This window comes from Mauremys mutica, chromosome 3 (genome assembly GCF_020497125.1).
Source record: "Mauremys mutica isolate MM-2020 ecotype Southern chromosome 3, ASM2049712v1, whole genome shotgun sequence".
Classification (NCBI taxonomy): domain Eukaryota; kingdom Metazoa; phylum Chordata; order Testudines; family Geoemydidae; genus Mauremys; species Mauremys mutica.
The window spans coordinates 131,241,028-131,266,300 of NC_059074.1; the positions used below are offsets into that span (position 1 = coordinate 131,241,028).

At 38.5% G+C, this 25,273-nt stretch overlaps 1 protein-coding gene across 1 annotated transcript in view; it reads left to right on the forward strand.

Moving 5' to 3' along the window:
* DISC1 (DISC1 scaffold protein) overlaps nt 1-25,273 on the forward strand; it is a 356,636-nt gene that overhangs the window by 274,402 nt on the left and 56,961 nt on the right. The window contains 1 exon segment of the mRNA XM_045011010.1: nt 4,926-4,986. Within this exon segment, the coding sequence (XP_044866945.1) occupies nt 4,926-4,986 (61 nt within the window).

The window sequence follows — 25,273 nt, forward strand, 5'->3', positions numbered from 1 at the left end:
AGTTTTCAGAATATGACTTCACACATTTCATTCAGCAGACCTTCCACTGTAATAGAAAAGATCAAATACTTTCAACTAATCATGTGCTTCTTTGTTTTTAAAAAAATCCTTTTTACATTTTAAAAGCCAAATCCTGCTATGCTTACTTAACACGTACTCTAATTCTGTTATCTGTTTCATCCGGGTAGGTCCATTGAAATAAATGCATTTACTTACCCCAGGATAACTGAGAACTGAATTTTACCCTCAGACCTTTGCCAAACAAAATTCTCAGTAAAGTCAGTGGGAGTTTTGCTTGAGTTGGCCCAAAAAACCCTTGGGAAGGAATGTAATGCTTATGAAAGGGAGAGACTAATTGTATGGGCTTGCATCACATAGGGTATGGCTACACTTACAAATCTGCAGCGCTGGTAGTGGCAGCGCTGGTCGTCCAGCTGTGCAGGGCCAGCGCTGGTGTGTGGCCACACTCACAGCTACCAGCGCTGGTATGTGGCCACATTTGCAGCATTTGCAGCGCTGTTGGGAGTGATGCATTATGGGCATCTATCCCAGCGTTCAAGTGGCAGCAACGTGCTTTTCAAAAGAGGGGGGTGGGGTGGGGTGTAGTGTGACAGGGAGCGGGCGAGAGAGAGAGAGTGGATTTTTGGAGCCAACACTGTGTGTTAGCTTCCTGACTTGAAAAATCAGAACATGTTCCCGGTCCCTTACCCTTAACTCTTAACTGCAAACAGCCTGCAGCCAACGGATTCCCTCTCTCCCCTCTGCCCCGTTTCTGTCAAGCAAACACTCACTCCCTGCCTGCCTCATTATCTCATTTGATTGTTCACAGATTGATCACAGCAAACAGGAGCTGTGTTTGTTTAGATAAGCAGCTCCAGTAGAGCAGCTCCGGTAGCAACGGAGCTCCGGAGGTTCACAACAAAACAAAGAGAGGCTGCATAACAAAACAAAGGGAGTAATTTAGTTTAAAGCATTCTGGGATACATCCTTATACCCTGGAGGCCAATAACAGCGCTGGTGTGTGGCCACACTTGATGACCAGCGCTGCAATCCTTATTCCCCATGCTGAGTGAGGTGTACGGCCAGCGCTGTAGTCAGGGAGTTGCAGCGCTGGAAGTGCCCTGCAGGTGTGGCCACTTACTAATTGCAGCGCTGGAAAGCCTCCACCAGCGCTGCAACTCGCAAGTGTAGCCATACCCATAGTGCAGGCAAGGCTCTTCACATTCTGTTCTTACCTGCAAACCCCAGTACTACTTCAATCCTAGATTTAGAATATGGATTATTCCTAACTGTGCCAAAATGAATGTTTCCATTATTTTACTGGCAGACATTGTATGGTGGTTAGAAAGGAGAATGGTGGTATACCATTGAGAATCAGCTGTGCCTGACCTCGATTGTTTGTAAGACTGGACTCAAGCTGTCAGGCCCCAGGAGGAAGAAGAAAATGTGATATAGTAATGACAGAACAAAAATGCTGAATCATTTTTCTCCAGATTAAGCTTCTATGGGAAAATCCTATCTCTGGTCTCAGCAAATACACTGGGGTCTATTCTTCTATGAAGATTTACAATATTTGTCCCCTTAATTGGCAATAACAGCGAAGTACATCAATCCCCAGAGCACTGGTGGAAAAATAGGCCCTGTTTGCTTTAATTTAAAAATAAACCTTTTTACATGTTCATGCAGTACACAGTCTCATAAATTATTTTCTCTGGCATCATCAAGCACTTTCTGAGCTACATTTAAGAGACTCATGCATAGCTTTTGGCTTGAGTTTTCTTGCACTAAATGGTGAAGACTGGTTTTTATTAAATTAAAACAAAATCTAGAAATCTGCAGCTTGTCCTGTATTTCCAATGGATGGTCCAACGGTCTGAAATATTCATGTACTTGTCCTGATGCTTCTTGAAATTCATTATCAGGAAAGTAACACAAATAGAATTTTTAAGTAGTTTTTTTTTAGAAAAAAAGCCCTTCTGGTCACAACCCTTTCAATTACATGCATAAGAAAGCAAAGAGGCAACATTAGTCTGCTGTGAGAGGAGAGAGCCACAGAAAGTTTGTGTTATTCTTAATTTAGTTAAAACATTTGGCAGAGGTGTACATGGTGTAGTGATGTGAGGATATTTTCAAAAGAGTGTTAGCATTTAACTGGCCTACTTTGGACTAGCGGTGTTCTCTTGTGTGTTACTTTTTGTCATTGAATAATGCTGATTTACCAAGCTGTGTGCTTCAAGGGCATTGTAAAATAACAGGTAGGGGCAGGACTGAACTGTGAAAGCGAGAATTACTGTATCAGATCATGTCCAATTAGAATATGACAAGCACAGCAGGAGAAATTGGAAGTAGGGTTTATCTTTCATGTAAGAGAGGAAGTCGCTATATCAGTTAGAAACAAAGTAAGTGTGAAACAGATTCTCCACCCTTTCTCATTCCTCTCCAAAAATTAATATCTATTGACATTTATATTGGGAAGAAGTTGTACTATCTCATGTTTAAGGGTATGATGGCAGTGGCAACTGAACAAAGAGCATTGCAGCTATACACATTAAAGCTATTCTTTCTTAAAGTACATATCAAACCATAAGTCAAAACATTTGTAACTGACAGATAAAAATAGTTTGAAAAATTAGGTTTTCTTTTAGCTTAAAACAGTGGTATGTGATTAAAGGAAGGCTTACAGTCTTACAAGGTCTCTTGGGCTTCGCAGATAGACCTTTCAGGAAAAATAGGAATTAATAGTATTTAAAAAACTAGATGCTTTTTACAAGCTTTGTAGTATAGTACAGTGTTGCCTAATATAATAAGTTTTGATATAAAATTCTCTTTGTTATGAGGGAGAGAAACTGCATTGGCCTCCATCACCATTGCAATCCTTTATATAATCTATTTGTATAACTTTCATTAGCACTTCGCTTACAGAGATGCAGAACTGTAAATATAAATAGATGCAGTTTTTAACATATAGCCTTTTTTGGTCCTTCTGGATCATAGAATGTTGTGTTGTATAGCACCTCTTGAAGGTGAATTTGAATTGACAATGCCACGGAGAGCAATGTGAGGCTTTGCAAGAGTATCATCTGTGGAAACAATCATATCTGATTGGCTGAGCAAAGTGAGGCCTTTCACTCAGCTTTATGGAATTTCTCTGCTTGTCTGCCTCTTTGGTTGTAACCCGATAATTTTTGAACACCACATCTGATCAATTCCCAAAATTCAGGGAATCTTCTAGGTATCAGTGGGCAGAACTCAACTGATTTTGGGGGAGATTGGAAAACCGAAACGAAAAAATTGGGTGGGAGGATGACACAGCTCCTGGTATCTGGTTGTCACACCCAGCATCTTTACATAAGTCTGTAATTGTCTATCAATTACAGAACTTGTTGATGGCAGCTGTTAACACCTTCCAGCCTAACAATACCCACCCCCTTTCATCTCTGTCCATCCTTCCAATGGACCTTAAAATGTTGCCTCCTCCATCCCCCGTGTGACTTCTCTCTGAGACAGAAAGAAAATAAATAATTTAACAGATTATGAATTGTTGGGTAGATGAAGGGATGCAAGGAGCAGGGGCGGCCCCAGGCACCAGCGCAGCAAGTGCGTGCCTGGGGCAGCAAGCCACGGGGGGCGCCCTGCCAGTTGCTGTGAGGGCGGCAGTCAGGCTGCCTTTGGCGGCATGCCTGTTTGAGGTTTGCCGGTCTCGCGGCTTCGGCGGCAGGTGCTGAAGGCGTGGGACCAGCAGATCACCCACAGAAATGCTGCCGAATCTGCGGGACCAGCGAAACGTCCCACAGGCGTGCCGCCGAAGGCTGCCTGACTGCCATGCTTGGGGTGGCAAAAAACATAGAGCCGCCCCTGGCATGTGCAATGAGCTTGGCCTACAGAAGCAACAAACTGTACAACCCTGTAGTGTATTTGGAGGAATGGTCTATCAAGAGTTGATATCGTTTACATTATCAGTTTAAGAAGTTAAATATTCCCATCTGACTTAGAGACAGTAACTTTGCTTAGAGACAAAAATGAAGAACTATCTTTGCCACAGTATGGAAATGTTGATCCATTGGATGCTTCTGTCCTTCAAGAAAGGATTTATATCTCTTTCGCATCTTGTCCAGTTTGGGGCATATGAATATTCAAAAAAGGATATTTTTAGTGCAGTGCATTAGAAATTTGCATAACATTCATTGAAATGAAGGCTAAAAATATTCCTTCCTTCATGTGGAATAAATGACATGCAGCAAACTCTTCAGATGGGAAGTCACTAGGAGATAGTGGACATGTATATATCCTCACACATATTTGGTAATGTCTAGGTCCCAGTGTATACAAGAGCTTAGAACATTGCGTGGATTGGGAACAATCCCAAGAACATTTAAGTTCCATTAAAATTGTTTGGTAGCTTGGGACAGCTTCAGTTTAGTCCCATATGTTTCATTAAGTTTTAAAGGGATCTCAAGCATCGACTGTTACAGTAGCTAGGTCCATCTGGCAGCCTTCTCCTGTGGTAATGGGAGGATCTAGTCCGTCCTTTTTGTGGGATGAGAAGAATCTACCTGTGCCTCTTTCTTCTCTCCCCACCATCTGCATTACACAGCTGAGGGCAAAATTTAGCAATAATAATAATAAATTTAAACACATTAATTTAATATGTGCTTTAGACTTTAACGTAGGGATAAACATTCAGATCCTAATTTTAATATGAAAAAACTAGTAGAATTCACCTTCAAACTGTAATGTAATGTATATGTAATGTAGTGTGTAAGGGATGGGATGTAAAAAAAATTAAATAAAAAATCAAGGGACATTTTTCACTAATAAATCTCTATATTTTACCTCTTCATCTTGATTCCTTAGTAAATAATAAGAGTAGACAAGTTAAAATTAAATAGCCACAGCACTCCCTAACTTTGACTTTTATTTTGCAGAGACAAACGTGAAGGAAGATGCTGTGAAGTTCATGGAGATGCTGGAGGATAAGCTGCATAGGTAAGGATGGCATGGTGGAAACCTTTTAAAAAAAATCTAAAATGTTACTTTATAAATATAACTGTTGCTTTAGAGTGTTGGTGAACACTTTGGAATATATTGTTTTTTAAATAGCAAAAATCAGAATTTAGAAAGGAATAGTTCAAAGGGAATTTTTGTTATTGTTCTTTCATCCCATCATCCTGAGAAGTGTAACAAAATCTTATTTAAAAAAAAAATCTACAAAGGCTTGGAAGTACCATAAGTTTCTACATTATGGGCCAGATTCATGGCCCTGCTGCAGCTGCTTTGCACTAGTCTGCCAGTGTAAAGTGGCCATATAGATCCGCATATCCAGTTAGTTGATTCCCCTGGTGTAAGGGTATTCTTCAGGGGCATAGACAGGTCATATACCACATCATCCTACCTCTGACATAGTGGGTATGACAAGACAGAAGGGGGCATGGTCAGGATATCACTGCATCCACCTCAGCGCAAGCAATTAGAATGAACACGAGGCTGCTCTATTTTAAGTTGTAGACCAGACCAGTATCCAGCAGTTTGGGTTTGTGGGGAGCAAAGCATTGATTTAAAACCACCTGCGCCCGCCCCCCAGCAGTTGTACACAAAAGCACAAATTAGCTGGGCCAGATGATTTCGCTCTGTGCTCTTATGTATTAAGTAATGATCTACTTAATTTTTAATAGTTCTGAAAAATATAATGAAATCTTTCTTCCTCTCTAGCCCCCCACAAACCAATAGAAACCAAAACAACAATATAGCTGTTTTAAGTATATAACCCTACTACGAATATATATTTTTAAACTACTGCAAAGATTAATATTTAATCCTCTTGCTATGTGAAGAACTCTTGTGCCTCCCTCAAGGGTTGCCTTGCCTTTCCATAGCTTATCACCGGGTGCTGTGTTGCTGTTGTAATGGAACCATCTGTTAGAATGGACTTTGTTTTAAAGAGGCATTTACATTTTTAAAAGTCTGGCTACAGTCTGTATTATTGATTTGTGTAAAAATCTCCTTTGTATTGCTGGTCTGGAATAGAGAATGGTACTTCTACCCATGCAGTATTTATCATAATGGCTGAGGGAAGGTTCCAAGTTTTTAGACCTGTTCATATGTGCTTTGGAATACTAAATATTTAGTAGGTTATAGGTTCCATATTTAGCACTAAATCAAAATCATAGTGCAAAATCTTGTTTGTTTAAATTTTCATCAAGAATACAAATTCCAAAGAATATGGTGTAGCAACACAGTGATGTTTCTGGGTTTCATAGGTTTATAGCAACACAACAGATCCCTCAACAAACAAAATCACCTTCTCTTTAACAGTTAACCACAGGGAAAGTCAGAGAAATGTCATTTGCATTTTCTTTTGAAGGAATTTTCTGGTTGTGGGCAGACAATTGTGCTGCTAGCTTTGTAGTTAAGTACTCAATTGCTTTAAAGAAATTAAATACTGCATTTGGGTTGTTGGGTTGTCTTATCAACTCAAAACTTTTTTTCTGCATTAATGTTGTTCTAATCCTAGGAATTTTTTCAGTGTGTTTTGTATATGCTGTGTGCTGTTAATGGGTTTTGAAAGAGTATGTGGCATGTGTCTCTCACCCACCCTCTTCTCCCAGTACTCATATTTCTGAGAGTGAAATTTGTGCTGGACTTAGCGATGCCATCATGCTGGTATTCATCCTGTTTCGGTGAAGCGTGTCATTTCTGGGAAAAGATTGAAAGCTAAACCCTCCTGTGGCATTATACTACATATTGGAAGCCCATGCTGTCAAGTCATTTCTTTATCAACAAGGAGTGAACATTTCAAACTGGTTCTAACAGACTTCAGCAATATACTGTGTTGTAATGCAACATGTTCGAATTGTATTGATAGGTTGCATTCCTTAGTACCATATAGACCAGGGGTAGGCAACCTATGGCACGTGTGCCGAAGACGGCACGTGAGCTAATTTTCAGTGGCACTCACACTGCCCAGGTCCTGACCACCGGTCCAGGGGGCTCTGCATTTAAGTGAAGCTTCTTAAACATTTTAAAAACCTTATTTACTTTACATACAACAATAGTTTAGTTATATATTATAGACTTATAGAAAGAGACAGTCTAAAAATGTTAAAATGTATTACTGGCACGCAAAACCCTAAATTAGAGTGACTAAATGAAGACTCGGCACAGCACTTCTGAAAGGTTGCCGACCCCTGATATAGACTTTACTATGTCTGTTTCAATCTTTGTTTTCTACTGAAACTACACTATAGGCCTTAATGTGATATTAGTTAGCGGTTACTGTCATCAGGTTTTACAGGTTTTACTAAATACATGTAGTTGAAGTTCTACAAGTACATTCCTGCAATCATATTAGTTTATTTGTCATGCATCTTTGACCATTACCCCAGCCCTCTCTCACTCTTCATCTCCCTGGGACTAACATTGCACTAGTTTAACATTGCAGACACCTGAGCATCTTCAAAAGGCTACCATTTAAAAAAAAATTAATCTGTCAGAAAAACAGGTTCTCCCAAATGTGGACTCTCTCCCGCACACCTCTCCCCCTAAAAAAACCCAACCCTATTTCTATCCAAGTCCCAAGATGGGCAAGATTCAGTCCTGCACTAGTGGTAGCTTTTCTGTACATATAAATGTCACAGTTCTAAAAATCTCATATCTCAAGGAACTGCGGGTCTAGAAATGGGAGCTTTATTCATTGGAAAGAGGAGATTCCTAGCTTTTCAATGGTAACAGCACCCACTTCTAAACGTGGATGGGCCTCAGATATCATATCTCTCAGATCATGATATGTTTAGGTATGCAAAAATATTTTAGGTCTTTTTGGAAAGTTTCTAAGACTCTCTGAGCCCTGCACAAGTTGGACTTACAGTAAGTAAGGCATCTGATTTTATAGGGAGAGGGATAAAAAAAAATCTACTTTTTAGAAACGCTCTAAAACTTTCCTAAAACAGCTTTTCTATAACTTGTGACGTATACAGAGTATATGAAGTATGATATAATGGTTTTATCAGGACTTGCTTGGGATGATGTGAAAAGCTCACTTTCAGCTTTAGTGTTTGCGATTAATATGACTATCCCAAACTCATGACAAAATAGCCTTTTATTCCGCAATATGTCATCGTGTTGTATCTCAACTCCATGTCTCCTCCTTCCCCCCCAAAACGCATATTTCTCCTACTTTCTTATGTCTACAGTGAGTTGTTCCTTCTCTCTGTTACTAGGAGGCAGTTCAGATCTGCCAGTCTTAAGCAGAGCGCTAAGATCCTTGCACTGTATTAACCAACAGAATTGTTGCATCTCCTCAAGAAGTAACCAGGATGTTTCAGTCCTCCCTTTTACCAGAGTAAAAGAGTACATTAATATTAAAATGGATAAATTGAATTCATAGGAGGATTTCCCTTCTGCATCGTGCAGGTGCGGTTTTCAACAGTGGCAGAGCCCATCCCCAGAAGGGTTGCCAAAGTTAAAAGATCTAACAGCACATCAGAAAATTTACTCATTTTAGCACACTCCATGAACTGTGAAACTGTTTTGTGTCCAAAAGGAAGTATCTCCTGAAATTCAAGGTACTACTCAGTGCTCACCAGAAGAAGTGAGGGCCTCTTGACGAGAAACAGAGAAGTTACCAGCTCCTTCCTGTCAGCAAGGCTACCAGGTCCCTGCTGAACACTTAGAGGGTGTTTTCTGATTAGGAAAAAAAGGTGTAATCTTACCTCATTGTATCCAACATATGGAACAAACACTAGGTAAAATCCTAGTGAAATTAAGACAGTTTTTAGCTTTCAGATTTGTTAGCAGGTCAAGATAAAGACTATGAGGGAGCCTAGCATTTAGCTTAACCTCATGTTAAAATTGCAACTGCCTTGTCTTATCTAGTGTTAGTTACCATGTTTTTTCCTAGCATAGACCATGCCTAAGAGGACCTCTGCAGCTGCCAAAAGCAATGAGGTTTAGTCATGTTCAGTGGTATTCCTTAGTTGACTGTCTTAGGTGGAGTTCATTTTCTAATGTGTGAATGCCTAGCATATCAAGGGATCGAAGAACATCACAGCAGATTTGACTCATCAGATGCTACTTTAACCAATGTGAGTGGAATTTGCACAAGTTCACATTCCTCCTTCTTACTTTCAAGTGGGAAGTATCCGTGGAGGAGCTATTCATGTCCAGAATGAATGCAATGTCTTCCCTTCTTGTTTGACAGATAAAAAGATGATTGTGTGCTATGATAGCTGTGGACACTGTGCCATACTTATGACCTGCTGGTTTGCTTCATACAGTAAAAGCTGTATTATTTGGCCCTGTACCAACCGGAAAGCTCTATAAATCAGCATTTCTAATCTTCATAGGAAGTCCAGTTCATAGACTGGTTGATGCAGGGCTGGCAGGCTCCCTACCTGGCTCTGTGTGGCTCCCTGGACGCAGCGACATGTCCCTGCTGCTCCCAAATGGAAGAACAGCCACGAGGGGTTCAGAGTGCGGGAGGGGGTGCGGTGCTGGGGGCTGTGGCGCAGGAGGGGGTGCGGGGCATGGGCTCTGGGAGGGAGTTTGAGTGTGGAAAGGGGTTGGAGCTCAGGAGGGGTTTTGGGATGCCAAATCCAGGGCACCTCACCTCAGGCGGCTCTCACAAGCGACGACCTGTCCCTGCTGCTCCAAGGCAGAGGCACAGCTAGGTAGCTCTGCGCACTGCCTCTGCCTGCAGGCACCACCCACGCAGCTCCCATTGGCCACAGTTCAAATAAACTAAGTTTTTTGGCTGAAAATCTTTATTCAGTTGGTATTCCCTGAACTATTGTTCTCTCACAGAAACATGGACTATCTAGATAAAAGTATTGTCGTATCCACATTAGTCAAGATGTCTTTAAATATAGCCTTAATGATTTTATTCTTTGAAGAACTAGGAAGTCCTGCTAATCATGGATATAAGCATATGTCACAAGTCCCTTCGTGGAGAAAGCCTTCCTTAGACTGAGGATCCAAGATAGAAAAGAATTTACACACAAATATTGCAGGGTTATTAGAGCAGTAAGATTTTGGCCATTATTTGCAAACCTGCGGGCCTAAACTTAGTCTCCTAAATCCATATTTAGGCACCTAAATTAAAGTGGCCTGATTTTTAGAGGTGTAGAGCACCCATAAATCCTTCTGAAATCAATAGAAACTGTACTTTTGAAAATCAAGCCTCTGTTATTTAGGTCCCTAAATATGGGAGTCTAACTCTAGGCACCCCGATTTTCAAATTTTGGCCTTCCTTTTTTAGACATGCAGAGAAAGTCACTCCTCTTCAGCTGGGTTAAAAAGAACCTACCTTCTATCAAAGTTCATTCAGACTGCTTGAGTGAGAGAAACTTCCTTCCAGTGTAAGAGACCTAAAATGTATATCTCCACACAAAAATCTTCATTAACTTTGAACTAAGGTTGCTAGATTATCTACCCTACCAATGCAAGCCATAAACAAGTAGGAAATAAGCACTAATATATTCAGCACCCATCTTTGTCTCATTCATTAGTTCCCCTTCTTAGCCTCGACCTCAGCTACCTCCCTTCCACTGTAAGCAGCACAAGGTATTATAACACGTATGTGTGCAATGGTTGGAGTTTGTAGCTGACAATTAGAAGACCCTGAAGAACTTTGTGAAACAAGGTAGAATTTCAGAAAGTGAACATTTAAAAAATGTTTTCTCTGTAAAAGTTAGTAAATATCTCACTAAAAAAAATTACATAGAAAATTTAATTAGCCTCTGAAGTCATGCCAAATTGTAAACTAAATTAAATAATTAAAATATGAACCATGGATTTGATTGCTGCTTTAAGTGAAAATCTCAATACAGCCTTTAACTGTGGAATCACTACTGATGCTTCTATGAGTCAAATGTCAAGTAAAATATTTAAATAATTCTAAAATGTGACTTTATCATTAAAAGGTGCAAGCTGCTTAGTAAGAGTCAGGGTGAGAAAACAATAAGGTTTATTTTTAAAAGTTCCATTAAAGCTGAAAATCTCTAGACATCTGTTCATTTGTTTCAGACATTTATAATGAGTCTTCAGTGGTGTCCATAAAAATATTTGGAATGTACCAGCTCTTATGATACATGAGAGCAGCTTCTAACATCCCTGTCAATCACTGATAACCTATAAAACCTCAAACCATTAAGCAAATTGAGCAAATATGTCAGAATCAGCCCAAGAATGTCGTCGTCTTGGTCTGTGGGTTGCAAGCCATAAGTTTTGCAACATGACAACCAGGTTTTATGGCATACTTAAACATTTTTTGGATGGCACTGTATTTTAACATGAGTCTTTCCTTATCTACAGCCTATTATTAATGATAGATTTACTGTGCAGGAGCATCTACCAAGAGAAAATATATCTTGATGGAGCAAGTCGGAAAGCAAATAGAAAGTCAAGAGAACCCAAAAATTGTAATACTATCTCTTATCCTTTCCAACATATTCAGAATGTGAGAACCAGAAATATCATGGAAAAATTAAACATAGTATCAGCACAAACCCCAGTAACCAGCTCCATTATTAGTTAAATAACTAGACTTTTTTTAAGGTATATTGTCAAAGTTGTCTGCTATACTTTAGGTCACCTATCCTACAAGTTGTTCTGCATTAGCAGACTCCTGCTATCTGAAGCCCTATTCAAGGTCAGAGGGGCTCTGCTCAGACACAGGATCCATGTGTAACCACCTGAAGTATCAGAGCCTATATTGATAAGAGCATAAGCCTGCAGACTTCAGCCATTTTGTTAATAAAGCACCTCTTATTTAGGTGCCTAAGTATGGGAGCCTAACTCTAGGCACCCAGATTTTCAAATTTTGGTCTTGCTTTTTTAGACATGCAGAGTCATTCCTCTTCAGCTGGGTTAAAAAGAACTTGCCTTCTATCAAAGTGGGTTTTCATGCACAAACTTCTTATATACATAGTGAATGAGATTTCCCTCCCATTATGGCTTCTGTTTGCTGCTGCACACACAGCCCCACAGCTTGCTGGTGGTGGATTCCCTTGGTGGAGATACTGCATTGGCCAGGTGTAGGCTGACCAAAATAAGTCCCCTCACAAGTCCCAAAGTGGGGTCCATTCTAGGGAGCGCAGGATGGGCTGCAGTAATGTAGAATAATCCCCAGCCTGCCTAAATAATGTGGGGGGCTGTTTCAGCCTCTTGAGTAGTTCAGATTTGGAAGTGTGCTAATGTGACTTGAAGCTACATTTGCCCTCCCTTCCCCAATGCTGCGAGTTGTGTGCTGTACCTCCAAGAGACTCAGCACAAAATCTCACCCATTGTTTCTAAATACACTAATTTTGATTACTGCAGCAGAACTGTTAAGTGAAAGGTAAATGCAGGTTAGACAAAATATTATACCTTACTAGTGACACATTTTGCTCTCTTTTTCCCTCCCAGCCACCCTTAGTCATACAACAGCTGTGAGAACATTAGTTACAAAATAGTGAATAGCAGATACTTTATATGCTATGATGCATGCCAAGATGTCGTATGGCCTACCTGCTGATGGCCTACCTACCTAACTCCCTTATCACAACTGCCTGAGGCAGGAAACAATTTTTTTGTACCAGTTGATGTAAAGATGACATTTCTTGAGCTGAGTGAATGTAATGTGATTGTACAGTACTCCAAGCCTCAAAAGATTATTCTGTGACTTCCATTCATCATAGAAAATAGGGCCTTTTTCTAATTCTCAGATAAAATATTGTAAAATTATTTTTGGAGAATAGCATTTTTAAAGGATAACTGGTGACAATTACAGAAAGCAGTTTTACTGAGTTATTTTCTTTATTCTGCAAATGGCATAATAAATGAATATGACTGCTAGTAAGCTGAAATATTCCAGGGAATGTGTTTTTCCATTGTTGATTGCACCCTGTAACCTTGCAAATGCAACACAACCTTTCTCCGTTAAGTGATTCTCCATTGCTATTTGTCTTGCTTTATTTCCATTTAGCCAGTGGTGGATTTATGTGAAACAAACCGTACAGTGGTACGGGGCCCCCAACGACAGGGGACCCCAAAATGCAGCCCAAATATGACAAATGACTGAATTTAATAAGGGTTGCAAGTCGTGAAGCGGTCCAGGCTTTCTGCATTCTGCGAACGTATTCTGCAAACTGTCCTATAAACGTGTTTTTTTGAAGTGGTCTAGCAAAGAATGTTGCTTCACCATTTTTTCACTGTCTTGGCAATACCATAACAGCAGCTAAGAGAAATCATCATTTGCCAATCAGTCTGTCTGCTTGACTAGTTATCCAGTTGAACAAAAGCACCCTCCCCCGCACTTCGCAACAGCCCGTGATTTGTCACTAGTATGTAATGGTTCAAATTCCCATTTTTACAGAGCCTGCTAAAAACACGGGATTAACTGGGTTAAATCTAATTGGATGGTCCACGGCCCACCCAGGCCCACCTGTGGCTTTGCCCCTGCTCTTTCAGACATTTTTAATCTGCGTAAAATCAAGATCAGTTTTTTAGCAATAACGAAGCGATACTTGAGTCTGGCAGTCAAAAACACAAAAAAATGAAGATGAGGCAAGAAGACGAAGCTAAGCAAAAAGGCAGTTTGTCATCTTATTTTAAAAAGCTTGAAGTATTGAATAGTGGACATCCATCAAAAAGTATGGGCGAGGAAACATCTGAATTATCTGGTCACTTGCCGAGTTGTGGGGATATCACAACGACTGCAAAAGTTGAACAAGTGGACTCCGAAGTGACAACGAATTGCAAAATATTGTCGAAGAAAGAGAATAAACCTACCCTGAAGACATTGTATTATGGCAAAAATCTGTTTCATTGGATATGATAGAATATTTCTTAGTCAATAAACCGAAAAATATAGGGAATATGGAAAATTTGAGAAGAGTATGAGGTTGCAGGACGAAAGCAATTTAGAGGTCTTCATGAGTGTGATTTTCTGAGGATGAAGAAAAATTGGATGACAGAAATGAGAATTTGGTTGATTTTTTTCAGAAACCATTATGGCAGTCTACTGTTATGTTTGCAAATTATTCCCTGACCATAGTAAAGGAAAACAAACATTAGTCAGTGGGCACTCTAATTGGAGAAATGTTGCATGACATATTGCTGATCATGAAACTTCCAGACCTTATATTAATGCTATGTGTAAGTTCGTTCAAAGGTGTAAATTATCTGGAAGAATTGATTCTGTGTTGTTGGCTCAGTTTGAAAAGGAGTGTTCTTATTGGAGGAAAGTGCTGAGACATGTTGTTGCCACAGTCAAACTGCTGTCTTCTTTGGGACTACCTCTAAGAGGATATGATGAGTCGTCATTGTCAAATCAAAAAGGTAATTTTTTAACCTGCCTTGAATATCTTAGTGAATTTGACGATTTTCTCAAAGAACATTTGAAAAGTCATCAGTATTGTGGCTCACGGAAGACCAACTTTTTAATGTACCAAACCTATGATGAATTCATCACTATAATGGCAAAGCGGCTCAGAAACCAATCCACTGATGAAGTAAAGGATGCCAAGTACTATTCCATAATCGTCGATTCAACACCATATGTGAGTCATGTAGACCAATTAACATTAATTTTAAGATATGTGACCAGCAATGCTGAAGTTATAGAGCGATTTCTTTGTTTTGTCTTGCTAAAATCCCACACTTTTGAATATCTAGAGATACTGTTTTGTAAATCATTGCAAATTTAGGTTTGAACAACAAAAATTGTCATGGGCAGAGTTTTGATAATGCCGCAAATATGGCAGGAAAATATTCAGGTCTACAGGCAAGACTGAACAATGCAAGCCCCTCTGCTTTACTCATACCATGTTCCAGCCATTCCTTAAATTTAATCTGCAATGCTGCAGCTGAATTTTGTGAGGGAGCTAAATGTTTTTTTTACTTGGTTCAAAACGTGTATGCCTTTTTTTCGGTTTACATGCATTTGTGGAGTATGTTACAATCACTCTTGGAGCAGGCAAATTAAAAACATTTGACAGTCAAAAGAATTTGTGACATCAGGTGGTCTGCTTGTGCAGATGCTGTTTTGGCTTTGAAAATGAGCTGCTATGATATAAAGAAAACCTTATTAGACATAGTCACATTAAATTCTAAAAAACTGAGTGTGAAAACTGAAGCAAAATCCTTAGCAGAAAAGTTTGAAAAGTACGATATTGCTGTTTTTACTGTTTTGTGGAACTGTTTACTTCAAAGAATTAATATCATCAGCAAATCACTGCAAAAGGTTGATACACATTTATTGAATGCTGCACAATTTTTAGCCTCAGTTAAAAGTTTTGTCGTGGAAGCAGAGGCACTAACATTAACAGAAAATATATCTGATGAGAAGCATAAAAAAGCAGGAAGTTAATTTTCCATGAGACTAGAGACAATGAAATCAATTTAAAAGTGAAAGAGATGATCATTGTTGAGACTGTCCATATTATTTGTGACACAATAATAGTACAATTGCAGAGTAGAGGTGAATCTCTAAAGAAAACTTTTGATTTATTTTGCATGTTTTTTGACAGAAGTATGGATGAAAATGCTAAAAGTCACTACAGTAAGAAATTAAGTGAATTCTACTGAGAGGACATAGACACAAATCTTTTTGAAGATAAAATTAATGAAAGGTTTCACTTGATCGAAAATGATGAGATCTGTGCTTCAAGATTACCAGTTAATTTGTATAGACTTGTACATGATGGTTTGCAGGCAACCTTTCCAAATGTGGAAACCATTCTGAAAATATTTTTAACAATCCCCCTCACAAATATTTCTGGTGAACATTCTTATCCTGTTCTGAAACAAGTTAAAAATTATTTGTGACATACGAAGAGTCAGGAACATTTGACAAGTTCGGCAATATTGACAATTGAAAGTGCCTCTTTACAAAATATTACTTACAATGACTTCACATTTTTCTATACTTTTCCTTTACAAAATTATCTGAATAATTTTTTTTTCAAATTGAATACGTGTCTTCAGCGGAAGTTAACTTTTATTTTTCCATTCATGCACCATCTATACTTTTTATTTTTACACATTTTTCATGTTAGCGTAATGCAATTACACACTTTCATCTAGACCAGAAGTTCTCAAACTGTGGTCCAAGACCTCCATTCAGGTGGACTGAGGAAAGGTTATTAAGGTTTTTTTTATAAAGCATTCTTATCCAAAGCACTTTACAATAGTTAGCTAACAGCACAGACAACATTTGGAAAGATCATTAATTGGTCCGCCGAAACCCTCCGCAATTTTCAAGTGGTCTGTGGGGGAAAAACGTTAGACTACAAAAACAATCAAGGTACCTCACTTTATTTTCATTAACTTCCTATTACTTATAATATAGGAGGTGGATGAAGAACAAAAGAATGAAAAACAGTGGGGAGATAAGAGAGAATGTTCTTTTTCTTGGCTGGGTCCCGGGGGGGGGGAAAGGGGGGGTTCAAAAATGAAGCTGCGCACAGGGACCCACTAACTCTAAATCCACCACTGCATTCAGCAGTGTTTGTTTTATCTTAATAGTACCTTTTGTCAACTCCTGGAGACAGTACAGGTAATGATAGCAGTCTTACTTTAGTGTAAGGCTGTGTTCATTTGTCTAGCTGCTTGCTTAATGGAGCATGAAGAGTGTGTGGTGTTTTTAGGATAACCTGCACTCATATTTACTAAAGGAGCAACAGTCTTAACACAAAGCATGATCATATATATCTGCAAGTGATTAGTTATACTTTAAGATGTTCACTCTTCCTCCCTGTCCCTTTTCAGTGATTCTTCTCACAAAGGTCTCCTAAGACAGGAGGTACAATCCCTTCTAACCCTAGGGGACATTGAACCGATTCCACCAAACTTTGTAGAGAGAGGATTTTATTCCTGGTACTTCCTCATCCCCAAGAAAAGTGGAGGATGGAGACCAATACCTCAAGAGCTGAATTTGACTAGTTCAGAACAAATTTGGCTATAGCCTAGCTATTCAGATGATCAGCGCTTAGTCATTTTTACATAATGTACATGATCAATACAGGAGGGATGGCAGTGCACTGTTAGGCTTGCTGAAATAAAAAAGAACACTGGAGTAGTTACAGGCCTCAATTCTTATTCTGATGAGTGTTTAAGGGAATTTACAAAATCAAATATAAATGGGAGTGTTTTCATGACTATAATTGATAGAAACCGTTTGGGGGATTTAAAATGGTTCCTTATAAGGTTGGAAACAGAAACTTACAACAGCTTTCTGCTAATGCATGAAAACCAGAAAGTGACACTGAGTAGAAGCTGAATAGTCTCTTTCACTATGCAAGCTGAATAAATTAAAAATAATCACGCTTGCATAAATGGGTAAACAAGGCTAATATTTTTCACACCTAGGTGCCTAAAGATAGGCTATTAAGCCCATATTTAGACACACAAATAAGTTGCCTGAATTTAAAAAGTGCTGAGCATCCAGTAATTCCTATTGACTTGAATGGGAGTTAAGGTGTTTGTCTTCATCTGTTACAAGGGACTGGATTGGGCTCTCCTGTAGAAAAATCCATGACAAGAGCAGGAAAATATAAAATTCCCCTCACTGAGTTTCCAATATAACATGTGGTTTAAGGAGCAGAATTTGCCTGACCAAATATGGGGCAGAGGGTTTGTTTCTCTGAAGTATGGATGTCCAGAAACTACAGGGAAATTGCAAGGTTCCTAGGCTATCTTCAGAGGGTTGAGCCATGGTATCCATACAGAAGACTAGCCCCTCTGGTATCCGTACAGAAGACCAGCCCCTTCCACTCCCACCAAACAACTCCCTGCACTTTACTTTCCTCTCTGAGGGAATTTTAAAGATTAGAGAGAGAGTCTCCCATGGGATGATGCCATGTAGAGTGACCTTCTCCAGACTCCTCACCCACTCTGTCCAGCCTTACCCACATAACACATGGAGCCTGGGGGAATGATGTTACCATGGCTTCTTTCCCAACTTCATCCCTTATGTGTTTGCCAGTCACTGTTGGCCAGTATTCTGAACACTTTTCATCTATGTGCATAGAAGTGAAGGGAACAATACGTCCCATTGTTATTGAATATGATTTTTATTTTACCAGTGTCCCCTAAATGTTTCACACCATATAAGGATCACCCTTTTCACCAAACCATTAGACCAAGTAAAGATTTTAATTACAAATTCACCCTTTTGAAAGAATGTTACAGAGAGCCATGGGATTTGTATGCTACAGGGGGAAATATTTCACGGAATAGAAGATGCTCATTTACTCTGGTAATAGGGGACATATAATTACCTAGAGCTATCATAAAAATATCCGTGGGGCTGCGCAGTAAAGGATATGTACTTTGGAAACCAAACTGATGATTTCCTAGAGTAAGGTGTTTTTAATTTATCTGAAATTCTCATCTTCAGTGGGATAAACCCCTTGAGACACTCCCTCTGTGCTCAGTAAACATTCTGCTGCTCAGGGACTAGTTATGATTAATTACACCCACATTGCATTCCATAATACTCTGAAAATTAAAAATCTCAAAACAGTATTAAAATTATTACACTATTGTACATATTCTGTCATTTTATATGCCAAATAGCATGGCCTTAATAAAAGTTACTGCAATTCAGATAGGCATCATGTACCAGAGCTGGATTTGAGAATTCTGAAAGTGGCATACTGAGATTAGCATGCTAATAATACTGCTGTTTCATAGCATTGCTGATCTTAGAGCTCAGGAACAAACTGAAAGACTTGCATGCACAGAGCTCTTTTTTGTGTGCACTGTAAGTGGGAGATATGTGATGCTTAAGGCCCCACTTAATTTGCGATATTGCGGAAATCGCAGATCCCACAATATTAGGTTTCCACCGCAATTTTGATTTTAATTAGCTTATTTTGCACAGTCCACAATTTTGCATACATTTTCAGGTTTGCAACACACACCTTTTCCCCATTAGTACAGTAGACCCCCATTTATCCAAGCTGACAGTGACTGGGGCTTGGACTGTCAGTCCCGCGCATTAATGACTAATATAGTTGCAGCAAAATGTCTGGTTATCAAAAAAAAAAATTAGCAGGCATAACATAATACTTGAGTGTTCATATTATTCCAGCAATTTTTTCTTAATCAAATAAGTCTTCTCTGGCTTTTCCAAATTACAGCAATTAATAAAGGTTCCTTATTACTTTGCCACAATTTTTCATGTCTTGTCTGAAACTCAGCCGCAATTATTTGACAATCATCCTGTGATTCAGATAGGGCCCTAGTTATGCTTTCTCCGCTTTTCACATCTATATTACTGTTTTTAAGTATAGAGTAGAGCATATAAAAGTAGAAACAAAAAAAGTCACATCAGGGGCTAAAAGCTGTAAACTGTTACTTGCCTGAGTAGTCTCTACCCACCTGAAGAGAGCCTCTGACTTCAATGGACCACAAGTGTCAATAACTATGTAACTTCTGTAACTAAGCTTTGCAGGGTTAAGCCCCATATAACTATCTTTTATATTGAAAATCTAGTATACTAGTGGCAATTGCTGTCATAGAAAGTAAATATCATACATGACTTACAAAATAGGTTTATGACATGAATAGAAGATGACACCTTTTCGTGGCATCTGAAAGCATTCTGATACAGAAATATTTTACTGTGATTTAAAAATTCTCTGATTTTAAGACATTTAGACAGTTTGCAGCTGATGAGCGCTAAAAAAAGAACAAAACCAGTTGGCTCCTGAAATACTTATCTAAAAAGCCTTGAAGTGATGCTAAAGCCACATTGAGAAGATTGAAGCCCATTATATGGAGAATCAATTCTGCTTTTTTTGTATTACATATTTATTTCCGTTGCTTTGTTCTATCTTTTTCTTGTGTGAGATGGTGTCATGAAAATAGGATTTTTTTCTTACGGGCTCATCTTCTCATGATGTTCATTCCTACTCTGAAATACAACTCTCTGTTTGTGACATTACAATTGTTTGCCGTGGAAAAGGTTATGATGTCATGAATTGAAGGATTATCATTTCAAGTAGGTAAACAGCAGCAAGAGCATATGAACTTGTAAATAAAAATCTTGTTTTCATACAGATTTCTTTAGGAGGAAAAAATTGTAGCAATCTAGGATATATTTGCGGAGTTGTTTTCCCTTTCCTGTTCACAAATTATTTACAAACTTTTATAACTGTTCAGCTAACCTATTGTATGAATCATTCCAAATGGCCAATGAAGTACTTCCTTTGTGAGAGCAGCAGAGAGTCCTGTGGCACTTTATAGACTAACAGACGTTTTGGAGCATGAGCTTTCGTGGGTGAATACCCACTTTGTCGGATGCATGTAGCGGAAATCTCCAGGGGCAGGTATATATATGCAAGCAAGCAAGGAATGCTTCCTTTGTGAGCATTCTTTGGAATATTTATTCCTGCGAACGTTCACGACATTTTTTGTTTCCATAAACATTCTTAGGAATAAAAGCTCATCCAAATGTTTAAGAAAAAAGGGGTCATGAATAGTGACAAAGTGAATTGGTAGATTTTATTCACAAGAATATTCTTGAATAATTTTTGCTATATTTGCTTGGCCCTATTGAGGAGATATCATCTGCTCTTTAAATCAACTTTGAAAACTAAGTGTTGTAAAAACAAATATGAGCCCACTTAAATATGAGTCATTCTTTCCTCCTTTTCTTCTGTTTTGAACACTTCTCTCCCCACCCCATTTTCCTACCTTTATCTTCAGCTATTTGATTTCAGCTTCAGTTTAGTTCTTCTGGATATTCCTATTTCTCCTTCTTGTCTTTCTTCTATTTGGTTATTTTTCTTTCTTTTCTTCTTGTGTTTCTGCTTGTCTTCTGTATCCACTTCTTCCTTTCATCTCCATTTTCTGTGTTGGGTTTTCTCCCTTGCATCTTTACATGTTTTCATTTTGTTATATTTCATCCTCTGTGCACATCACTGAGGGGAAAATATAGATGCATATAAAGATAGGCTTACATCACAGAAAGCCTGGTTTCACCTTCATTACTTACCTACCCTTAGGGCCAGGGTGGGAAAAAATGGTGATTTAAAAAAAAATCTGATTGAAATAAAAAAAAAATTAAATACAGTATATTTTTAAAAGCAAACTTATTTATAATTAAATATGAAATTATGGCAACCTATGCTAAGGCCTAAACATTACTATAATCTATTAAAATTAATTAAATTATTATTAAAAAGTAGTACTAAGCATTATCTGTTTGCTGCCAAGCTCTAAAAAAAAAATTAAAACCACTGAACTGGTGGCAGTCACTGACTAAGCAACCTGGAACCTGGATTTGTTGAAATGCCAAATCAGCTTTTGATATCAGTAACCTCAGAGAAAATAATTTATTTATTTCAGTGTATTCAACTACTTCAGCTCAATTATTAGTACATTCAAAGTTAAACCAATTAGGAGTTGAAAAAGCAGGAATGATTTCCTCTTCCAATCTCTGAATAAAAAACAGGTGTGACAGAATGAGATTTACTAGTTCAAAAATCGTGAAGGACATGGTGACCAAGAAACAATCTAGTCAATTCACTAACTACAGGTTTTTCTTATTTGGTTTAGTAATTCAGTTTGCTTAATATGCAAAATATGTTTTGATAAACTTTTTAAAATATATTCTGTACTTTTAAGGTAGCTTTATTTAACTAATAAAAACATTGAAATGCTGTTTCTGTTAAATTTTAATTGAGATATAAATTCTATTCACATACGGCTAGACACAAACAATTATCCAGTAAATAAGAAATGTACTATTCAGAATTTTCTAATGTATAAAATATAAAAAAATAAGAATCTGAATAAATGTGAGCTAAGCTTTAATTGCTTAAATAAGTGTGCATAGATATAGTGTGTAGTTGCAAATCAACATATTTAAATTATCAGTAAATGAGAATTAATCTTTAGGAAAATAACTAAAAAGTACAAATGCAAAACAAGATTAAAATCAGTTATTTAAATCAAGATTTCCTGCTTGCTGATATTAAATCATGATTAAAATCAGTGATTTAAAAAGCTTTGATTTAAATCAATCCATCTTGTTTAGGGCAGAGCGGGATATCTTTCTGGAACATCCTGGGTTGTACCAGAGCTGTACAAATTTCCTGGGTTTTAATAAACTTGAATCAAGGGCACCCCTTTAGCCCAGGGCTGTAGTTCAAACATGTTCCAGTTTCTCTTGGCTATTAAGGGGAGAGAAGTTATTTAAGTTAAGCACCAATGTGTTCACAAGAACAAATAGATATAAACTGGCCATCTACAAGTTTAGACTTGAAATTAGATGTAGATTTCTAACAATCAGAGGAGTGAAGTTCTGGAACAACCTTCCAAGAAGAGCAGTGGAGGAAAAAGCCTAACTGGCTTCAAGACTGAGCTTGTCAGGTTTATGGTATGATGAGACTACCTACAATAGCATTTAGTCAATCTGTGACTGCTAGCATAAGATACCTCCAATGACTGGTGATGGGACACTAGATGGGGAGGACTCCGATTTACTACAGAGGATTCTTTCCCAGGTGTCTGGCTAGTGGGTCTTGCCCACATTCTCAGGGTCTAACTGATCACCATATTTGGGGTCGGGAAGGAATTTCCCCCTGGGTCAGGTTGGGAGAGACCCTGCAGGTTTTTCGCCTTTGCAGCATGGGGTACAGTTCACTTACAGGCTTGAACTAGTATAAATGATGGACTCTTTGTAACTTGAAGTCTTTAAATCATGATTTGAGGACTTCAGTAACTTAGCCAGAGGTTAGGGGTCTATTACAGAAGTGTGTAGGTGAGGTTTTGTGGCCTGCATGTGCAGGAGATGAGACTAGATGATCATGACGGTCCCTTCTGACCTTAAAGTCTGAGCTAATTTAAACCCTATCATTTTGTATGTATAGTTGGGATTACATTTTCCAATATACATTACTTTGCACTTATCAGCACTGAATTTCATCTGCCATTTTGTGGCCCTCTCACCCAGTTTAGTCAGATCCCTTTGTAACACTTCGCAATCAGCTTTGGACGTAACTTTCTTGGGTAATTGTGTGTCGTCAGGAAATTTTGACATCTCTCTGTTCACCTCCTTTTCCAAATCATGTATGAATATGCTGAACAGCCCTGGTCCTACTACAGATCCTTGGGGGATCCCATTATCTACCTCTCTGCATTTTGAAAACTGACCATGTATTCCTACCCTTAGTAACCTATCTTTTAACTAGTTACTGATCCATGAGAGGACCTTCCCTCTTCTCCCATGACTGATTACCTTGCTTAAGAGCCTTTGATGAGGGACCTTGTCAAAGATTTTCTGAAAGTCCAAGTACACTATATCACTCTTTTCCACATGCTTCTTGATTCCCGCCAAGAATTCTAATAGAGTGTGAGGCATGATTTCCCTTTAGAAAAGCCGTGTTGACTCTTCCCCAACGTGTCAATCATTCTATTCTTTACTATAGTTTCAACCAATTTACGTGATACTGAAGTTAGGCTTACTGGCTTGTTATTGCCAAGATTGCCTTTGGAGCCCTTTATAAAAATTGGTGTTGCATTAGCAACCTGCCAGTCATCTGGTACATGCTGTTTTAAGTGTGAGGTTACATATTTCATATTTGAGTTCCTTCAGAAGTGTTGGGTGAATACCATCTGGTTCTGGTGACTTTTACTGTTTAATTTATCAATTTGTTTCAAAACCTCCTCTACTGACCCTCTATCTGGGATGGTTCCTCAGATTTTGTCATCTAAAAAGACTGGCTCAGGTGTGGGGAACTCGTCACATCCTCTGTAGTGAAGACCAATGCAAAGAATTCATTTAGCTTCTCTGCAATGGCCTTGTCTTCCTGGAGTTGTCATTTAGCATGTTGATCATCAGTGGCCTCACTGATTGATTAGTAGGTTTCCTGCTTCTGAAGTACTTAAAATTCTGTTTATTGTTAGTCTTTTGCTAGCTGCTCTTTAAATTCTCTTTTGGCCTGCCTAATTATACTTTTACCCTTGACTTGTCAGAGTTTATGCTCCTTTCTATTTTCCAAAGTAGGATTTACTTCCAGTTTTTAAAGGATGTCTTTTTGCCTCTACCTGTTTTACTTTTCTGTTTAGCTAAGGTGGCATCTTTTTGGTCCTCTTACTTTTTTAATTTGGGGTATATAGTTAGTTTGAGCCTCTGTTATGGTGTATTTAAATGGTTGCATGCAGCTTGCAGGCATTTCACTTTTGTGACAGTTCCTTTTAATTTCCATTCAACAAGCTTCCTCATTTTTGTGTAATTCCCTTTTTTAAAGTTAAATTCTACTGCGATGGTTCCTTTGGTATCCCCCCTCCCCTCCCCCCGAACATTCAATTTAATTTTATTATGGTTGCTGTTACCAAGTGGTTCAGCAATATTCACCTCTTTGACCAGACCTTGTGCTCCATTTAGGTCTAAATCGCTAAATTGGTCCATTACTAGGTGAAAATAGTAGAACTGAATTGCTCAATAAATATTTCTGTCCTGTATTGGGAGGAAAAACAGATTATGCAGTCTGATCATATGGTGACGACAACTCTCCATTCCACTAGTATCTCTGGAGGATGTTAAACAGAAGCTACTAAAGTTAGACTTTTTACAGCAGATCCAGATAACTTGAATCCAAGAGTTTTTAAAGAGCTGAGGAGCTTGCTGGACCATTAATGTTGATTTTCAGTAAGTCGTGGTGCATTGAGGAAGTTCCAGAAGATTGGAAGAAAGCTACTTTAGTGCTAGTTTTGTAAAAGGGCAAACAGGATGAGCCAGGTAATTATAGTCCTATGAGCCTCATATTGATCTCAGATAAAATAATAGAGCAGTGGATATGGGATTCGATTAATAAATAACTAAACCAGGGTAAGGTAATTAATGCAAATCAACATGGTTTTATGGAAAATAGATCCTGTCAAACTACCTTGCTATCTCTTTTTGATGAGACTACAAGTTCGGTTGAGAAAGGTAATAGTGTGGATGTAATAGACTTCAGTAAGGCATTTTATTTGGTACCACAGGGCATTTTGATTAAAAAACTAAAATAAGATAAAATTAACGTGGCACCCTTAAATGAATTAAAAACTGGTTAACGGATAGGTCTCAAAATGTAACTGTAAAAGGGAATCATCATAGAGTGGGGTCTGTTTCATGAGGGTCCTACAGGGACCAGTTCTTGGCATGGTGCTATTTAACATTTTTATCAGTGGCTCGGAAGAAAATATAAAGTCATGACTGATGAAGTGTGCAGATGACACAAAAATCTTGGGAGTGGTAAATAATGAAGAGGACAGGTCGCTGGTTCAGAGTGATCTGGATTGA